At 42.6% G+C, this 8,145-nt stretch overlaps 1 protein-coding gene across 2 annotated transcripts in view; it reads left to right on the top strand.

The window, feature by feature from the left end:
• LOC103133915 (endonuclease domain-containing 1 protein) overlaps positions 1-1,349 on the top strand; it is a 19,039-nt gene extending 17,690 nt beyond the window's left edge. For both annotated transcript variants that reach the window (XM_016668294.1, XM_007545896.2), the window contains one exon: positions 111-1,349. In XM_016668294.1, the coding sequence (XP_016523780.1) occupies positions 111-716 (606 nt within the window). In that variant the 3' untranslated portion in view covers positions 717-1,349. The remainder of the gene's footprint in view (positions 1-110) is intronic.
• The last annotated feature ends 6,796 nt before the right edge of the window (positions 1,350-8,145 follow it).

Genomic DNA, 8,145 nt, shown 5'->3' on the forward strand with positions numbered 1-8,145 from the left:
CTTTTAGATTGAAATACCTATGTTCATTCAAAGTTTCTCTTCTTTACAAAGCAAAAAAAATGCTTTGGTAGGACGTGAAAGAGAATAATTTATTTTTCATGTCTTCCCAGCTGGCAGAAATCGATGGAAATGGGAACATGTTGCCGTTCCCCACTGGCCACCTCCCCATGAACTTAGAGGACAGCCAGGCAGTGCTAGACGACTACTCTGACGTTCTTTATGAAAGAGGCCACTTGAACCCAGACCAGCACCAGTCCACTCCACACGACCGTGCCGCCACCTACACACTGACTAACGTGGTCCCAGAGATCAGGGAGTTCAACATCGGACCGTGGCGTGAGTATGAGGAGCGAATCCGAGTGCGCCTCAACAACTTCTGCCGTGGCACTGCCTACATCGTCACCGGAGTGACCACCAGGGGGAACATGATCCGTCGCAACAACCAGGACAGGGTGGCCATCCCCGAAGACATATGGTCCGCATACTGCTGCACCGAGTACAACCGCAACTCTCCCCACGACGTGCGCATCCTCTTCCCGTCCCATGCGGCTTTGGCCAAGAACGCCAAAGAGGGGAACAGTGTTCATGAGATGACGGTGCAGGAGCTGGAGATGTTTCTGAAAAACCACATGGATGTCGACCAGAACCTTCAGATCTTCTATGACAACTGCGTCTCTCCCTCACCTCTCCCACTGTACCTGCAGCACACCATCTGAGGGATGTCCCATTTACCATGTGTTGATCTGTTAGACATGTGTGTGATCGTGCTAGATACATACGTTTCTCCTAATAAGAAAGGCCAATAATATATTCCACAGTAAAAAAAAGATAATGTTTTGATTGTATCAAAATTTGAAGGTGCATTTGTTTTGCTGTACTGTGTTGAGATCGACATGACTACACTGTTGTGTGGGAGGTGACGCAAATTAATTTAATAAAAATATCACAATTAACCATAATAAACCCTTATTGTGTTTGTGTTTCTCAAACCAAAATTAGAACATTAGACTTTCAATAAATCCATGGGTGTTGCATTTGCAGTGACAATATGAATTAGTGAGTTTAGGGGTAAAATTTCAATCTTCTAACTAAGCATGAAGTAAATATTTACAACCTCTTTCCGTAAAACATTGGGAAGGATAGGAGAACTCTTCTGGAGACTTCTATGGACCCATATTCAGTTTTAGTTTGTCACATTTTCTTTTTCACTACAAGCAAAAAAAAGGTTTGTATATGTGGTCGGAATGTCACATTCAAGTTTGTCACACCCAGAGGAAATTAAATATACTCACAAATATAATCTCTCAGCCTGATTGTTAAAAAGGCACAAAGATATATTCTATTTTCCAAGACACCGTGTGAGCTGTCAGACCTCTCAAATAGAAAACTCCTTTATGTTTGCAGCAGTAATTTTCCACTGCTAGTTTAGTCACACTGCCATCTAGTGTTGGAGCAACAGTACTGATTGTGGTGTATGCTGAAGAAAATATAGATTTTGCCCAATATATATAGTTGAGTAAACACAGATTAGAGGATGGGACGGTCATCGTTGTGAAACAGACCCAGCCAAGATATTTTGGAATTGGAAATGAATGTCATTTCAACGTGAATGAATGGAATTAAAGTCAGACTTCAGTTTGTGTAAATTTCTCTGTGGACACATTAGGAGCTGAGAGGACATTTTTCCTTCTTAGAGTAAAGGACAGATTTAAAAATAATTGCTTTGAAAAAGAAAATTGTGCAATAATAATAAAAATCCCCATACATGAGAATTGTCTTATGTACGATCACATCACATATATGTGTGTTTGTGTGTGTNGAGTCACTAAAACCAACCTGGTTCAGTAACAAGTGCAAGTTGTAATAAAGAGAAAGAGCGACCATTAACAGGTGTGCTCTGTGAAACTAGTTGGTTGCAGGCTGCTCAATCTGGCTAATTCACAGAGTGAAAAAGGGTGGGACATCTGGATGGAGGTCGTCAGAAACCAGGCTAGTCTTTTTCGACGCCAGCTTAAACAGAGTTTACTTCAGTTCTGGATAGGGTAAATCCCGGCATATTTAGGAAACTCAATTCATCCGTTAGACGGAGAGCTGGTAGCACATCTCCCTCCTCTGACAAGGGGAAGTAGAGAGAGAGAAGAAGAAGGGGGGGGGAGGGTGTTGCGCAACAACAAAGTGGTGCCCAACGTCACAGAAGTCTAAGTGGGTAAAACAGGAGGATAGTTCTGGATAGCTCGCTTAGAGTAGCAGCTCTACAGGGGTAGAGTTGTTGGTGACTGAAAGACCTCAGTCAACACCCTCGCAGTAACTGCACGGCATGTGGGTGAGGGGAGCTTTTACTGAGGACAGTTGACACGTCCATCAGTGAAGCTAGTAGCCAAAACCGCTTGAACTCATCCCTGCTCTGAAGTACTAAGAGAGGCTTTGGGGACAAGCAACTCATCCAAAGATGGATGAGGAGGACAACGCACAGGCGTACGTCCAGCAGATGCAAGCAATCCCACATTGAAGTGAACAGCTACTTTTGTGCCCAGGCCCTTGGAGAGGATCCATCCATTTGGGAAGAAAGTGGAGTTGAAACCGCTAAGGGCAAGCCGGTGGCATACATGGATTTGTGGAAGAAGGTTGCTGAATTAAGAATGCATCTAAAGCTCAAGGTCGAGCATCAGAGAGCCCACACACATGAGGGAGATCATTGGCATGGGAATGATGAGGTGGACAGCTATGTCCAGCAAAGGAAGGTTGTCTTTGTCGGAATCGAGAAGTGGGACAGTTCTCCCAAGGGAAGGGAGGTCCCAGAAGAGCACATGGACGAGGTCGTGCAAGGCGTGCATGAGGCCTTAAGACATGCAGGCATACAACTTACACGTGAGAAACTGGTGGAACAAAGCCTTTGGACGTCCCTTCAGACCGTCCGATGCAACTGCGGGATTGTGAGTATGTGGTCAATACGCAGGGCGCCAAGGGCAGTGGATGGAAGGGTTGTTCATAAAGAAGCACATTACCCGGGGGGTTCAGTCTGCATGGATGTAGTAGGCCCCATGGATAACAGAAAAGAGAGGTGAGGAGTACCTCTTGGTGCTGATGGGCTGATGGACATGGTGTAACAGTGACAGCTGTGGAAGAGCAGGTCTTCCTCTGCAGAGGAACTCCGTTCATGTCAGGAAGGCGAAGGCACTTCTCCTTTTTTGCCCAGAGAGGGAAAGGGGAAGTTGCAGTTTACAGTGTCATTGAAAACAGCACATCTCCTTCTTCTGACAAGGGGAAGTAGAGAGAGAGAAGAAGAAGGGGGGGTGGGGGTGTTGCGCAACAACAGATATTTAAATTATAATGGCAAGTGTCTCATTTTGCACAAGGGCAAAGGAACGAGTCATTGAGGAGACAGGCACAAACATGAGGATGTTAACTTCTTTGGTTCTTGCTCTTACGGCCCTACCTTACCTTTCATTAGCAACTGTTGTGCAAGACTTCAATCATGTGGAGAGATGCAAGGACTCGCTCTACATGGGGACACCGCCACGTGGGATTGTCGACATCAGGCTAAAGAAGATCTGCCAACGCTACGCAGACAAACCTCGATATGTGACACTGTACGATCCTCACAAACGGATCCCGGTTTACTCGGCTTANTATCGAGACCGAGACAAGACCAAGACTTTTAGGGTCCAAGACCAAGTCAAGACCAAGACCGAGGAAAGTCGAGACCGAGTCAAGACCAAGACCAGCGCCCCGCGCTATATGACATGATAAAATGTGAAATATGATCAAAATTGCTTCTCAAACTGATCTGAAAGATCTGTACTCCCATAAAAAGACCTAGATATTAAATACTTGATCAATTTTACCAATATTAAAAGCATGTAGCACCATCTCTGTGCTACAATCCATGGTGGTCTGGTGCCATCCCTAAAAAGATAACGCCCTGGGCATTTGCCTATATTGCTCATGTCAGAAACCACCACTCTCTGTACCATTTAACATAGCAATTGAGGCAATGCCCTGACGGTAAATAACGCTCAACTATGAACACTGACCAAGGAGCAACAAGAAAGAAGTAACCAAGCACAAGATGTTCACTGTGACTGTTCTCACCCTCTCTCCAACTACATGAAGCCAGGTAGTCTGACACCATGGCACACATTCCAGCTGCCACTTTGAGCAAAAACAATCAAAGAGCAATGTGCATGCTCTGCGTGCTCTTTCGTTCTTGTGTTTTAGTTATTTGTTAATTTAAATATCAACGTACATAATTAAATAAAATAATGATAGGTACTGCAGTGTATGCAGAGCATTACAAGAACAAAGAAGAGTGTTTTGTCAGGTCAGCATACGCTGTCAGATCGTCATACGCTTAGAACAAACTCACGGCTATATCTGTCAGACACGTCATTACCATATAATTTTATTTAATTAGCAACATAGAATCATGACGTAGATCATCATACACTTTATTAACACTTGTATGGCATCCTGACTTAGTGGTTAAGTAGGTTAATGAGTTTTACAGGGGCGTGTGTTGTAGTTGACTGCAGCTGCAGCCAGACCTTGCTTTAAATACACTTTGAAACCACGACAACGCATGTATATCTATATAGTTATCATTGAAAACAATTTAATGATTTATTTTCGTCAGAACTTGCTGCATATGGTGAACTGACAACTCCTCTGACTGTCAGACTTCTTAATGCGCATGTGCGGGCCTGGTACTCACTGCATGTATGCTATTCTGACACCGTACGGTAATCTGATAGAACAACAGTGTTCTGTTACATCAGCATACATTGTCAGATAGTCATATGCTTAGCTCAGACATGTATACGCTGTCATTACCATATGATTTTATTTAATCAGCAACATAGAATCATGACGTAGATCATCATACAATGTTACTAACAGCTGTATGGCATCCTAATGTAGCGGTTAAGTAAATAGGTTAATGAGTTTTACATCAGCGTGTGTTGTAGTTGACTGCAGCTGCAGCTAGAGTCTGCTTTAAATACACTTTGAAGCCACGACAACGCATGTATATCTATCTAGTTATCATATTATAAACAATTTAATGACTTATTTTCGTCATAACTTGTTGCCTCTGCTGAATTGACAACTCTACTGACGGTCGGACTTCTTAATGCGCATGCGCGGGCATGCTACTCACTGCATGTATGCTATCCTGACAGCGTATGGCCATCTGAGAGAACAACGACTCTCAGCGACACTCCAGTCCTATCTAATAAGTAAAGAGATGAGCAGATTAATCATACTGTTCCTGAATGTCACATCACTATATTGCAGACTTCTGGACACAGCGTTGTCCCATATATGCAAGAAGTCAGTCAACACCTCCGCACAATAATTCAGCGCAGTGAGTGACAACTTTTTTTCCATCACAAATAACGTGTCTCTGTACAGCTAGCTTTGCTAACATCACGTTAACGGAGCTTACCTTTCTTTGAGCTACTTTTCTAAGTGACGAAAAAAGTTAGACGTTGTCTCCACCGTCTGTGAAAGCGAAGCGCTGCTGAGTTAGCTGTGGTCATCGGATTTCTTATGATTTATGCAGCGCAATTCTATTACTGACGATTAGACCGACATCTTCTGCTGCTCAGAGAAAACAACTGCGCATGTCTCAGAGCGCCGCGTGCGAGTGAAAGGTGGGGAGGGGAGTAACAGAAACAGGTTACTGTGGATTTTAATCGGTGCGTTTTCATCCACCGAAAGCAAATAAGTTAACAAATAAACTGGATAGTGTGCTGTACGTTTAGTGATATTTTCACAGTTGCGGTCTTGACTTGTCTTGAAATAAAATGCCGAGTCCTCAGCGCCTGAGACCGAGACAAGACCGAGACCAAATGTGGTCGAGTCCGAGACGAGACCATCAAAAAATGGTCTCGAGTACTACAACACTGACACACACATATTCTCATGAATATTCAGATTCAGTAAAACAGCTCCTTCCATCTGTGCATGTGTGGGTTTTCCCCAGGTACTCCTTCCTCCCACAGTCCAAAACACAGGCATGTTAGGCTAATTAGCAACTCCAAAATAGAAAAGGGAGTAGAGGGTGTGAGTGGTGAGTGTGCATAGTTGTTTGTCTTGCATGTCTCAGTGCTGGCCAACACTGGTGGGATGGCAGAGCCTTCTCTGAACAAGAGGCAGTAGGCCCAGAAACTGCGTGAGTGGATATTTATTAAAATGGTACAAATGGTACATTACCCAGTAATCCATGTCCAAAAGAGGGATTTTCATACTTGGTCGTATAGTTACCAGTGGAAGCTTGACAGCATATTATGTTCCACAACACTAAATGAGAGTTGGATTCGGCACTGCAACGTGGAGGAAACGCACCACCTCAAACATGAAATTAGGAAAGGATCTTATTTAACTCATTGTTTGGGATGTTCCAACAAAAATCTACAAATGCAAAATCATGCATACTCCAACGCTAGCATTTGGCTGTTAAAATGTTTAGAGTGGCAGATGACCCAGATTTGAGGGCTTCTCTGTGATTTTGGCTGCTAGGTTTACTTTGTCTGTAGTATTAGTACTGGTGTTTGTGAAAATGATCAACTCTACACACTTTGTACATGTAGCATTTAGTTAGTGTGATGCCTTTAACTGTTTTAAACAAATAGGAAAAAGCTGAAGACTTTTAATTACACTTTTAGGACGCAACACCACTTCTAGGGCTCACAGTCTGATTTCTGCAAACAAAAGAAAAAAATAAATAAAAATATGCTTCTCTTGAGCTTCATGGTGGGACAATAAACAATAGATAATGTCAAACCTATGTAAAAAAAAAAAAAACAACAGAAAAAACCCATTTTATGTCATGATTTCATATGATGAGAGGAAAAGCTATTGAACCAATTTTTCAATGCACTGGGAGGAAAAAGTAACTGCCTCCTAAACCTAATAACTGGTTGTGCCATTTTTAGCAACAAAATCCTGGTTTATGACGGACGATGGGTCTCTGTGTTTTACTGCAGTACAAAAGTTTTAGGAACGGTTTGGTAACATGCTTACAGATGCCGATTTCCACGTCTTTGAATTTCTAAAGACCAGGGGTTGATGTTTTGCTATGATGTCTACTCTACTTCATGTCAAACAGGTTCTGTTGAGGTGATTTCTTGATTCTGAATGTCTGGCATTAATCCTGCCTGGGCGTGTCTAATTAAATTGTATATTTGCATAAAATGTGTCTGAAACCATAAATAAATCTGTTAGTGGGCTAAATACTTTTTCACATCTCTTTGGGTTATCTGGGCTAGTGGTACATTAAAGTCTGAAAGCAAGAGATTTATTAAGCACCAAATAACTTATAATAGGTCTAAGTATGCAGGGACTGAAAGCAAAACAGCTGCTGAAGACTCTTTATTTAATCGTCGTTCTGCCCTCAAGTGGCCAGACGAAGCATTGCAGCTTCAACAGGACTTTGGCCATAAAAATGATGGCAAAGCATTTGTTTAAGAATGTCTTTTAATGTTTTCCAGTTCAGATACACAACAGACAGTGTGTAATAGCCTCTATTTGAAATAGAAATATTAACTTTAATTCTCTCAACTCCTCGTTGTCAAATATGCTCCCTCTGCGTATTTTGCGCCTCAAGCAGGTTACCGAGTCAGACTAAATGAAACAGACAAACAGGTGCAAGCCTTCACTGTAACATCTGGCATCAAAAGTTTCAAGAATAGGATATTTGAGTCTGCGTAATGCGAATTGTCAGCCAACATCAGAACTGCAGTGTAAACATGTAGACTTGGTGAGTGTGCTTCCGTTTTTCTGTTGGCTGGTTTCAACCCTTGTTTCCAAAAGAACGGGACAGGGGGATAAAAAATAAAGCGTTTCGCTATGTTAACCTCAGGAGCGCGGGTAACTGAAACTCACACCAAACGGCTGGGTCAACGATCCCGTTGACAGGATGTGCAGACGAAAACTGCGAAAGTTAGCAAAAAACAACCACTATGAATATAGTTCAAAATAAGACCAAAAGAGTACAAAGGATTTCACAACCTTCCAGTTACGTGGGTAATATACCGTATGCTCAAGACGACGTGAGACAATAACAACCAAGTACACCAGCGTCACAAATTGAATTTCTTGATTTACGGCCTGCTTTGAGCCAATTTGTAACAAAATCTGTTTTTT

This window comes from Poecilia formosa, unplaced genomic scaffold (assembly GCF_000485575.1).
Source record: "Poecilia formosa unplaced genomic scaffold, Poecilia_formosa-5.1.2 Scaffold14, whole genome shotgun sequence".
Lineage (NCBI taxonomy): Eukaryota > Metazoa > Chordata > Actinopteri > Cyprinodontiformes > Poeciliidae > Poecilia > Poecilia formosa.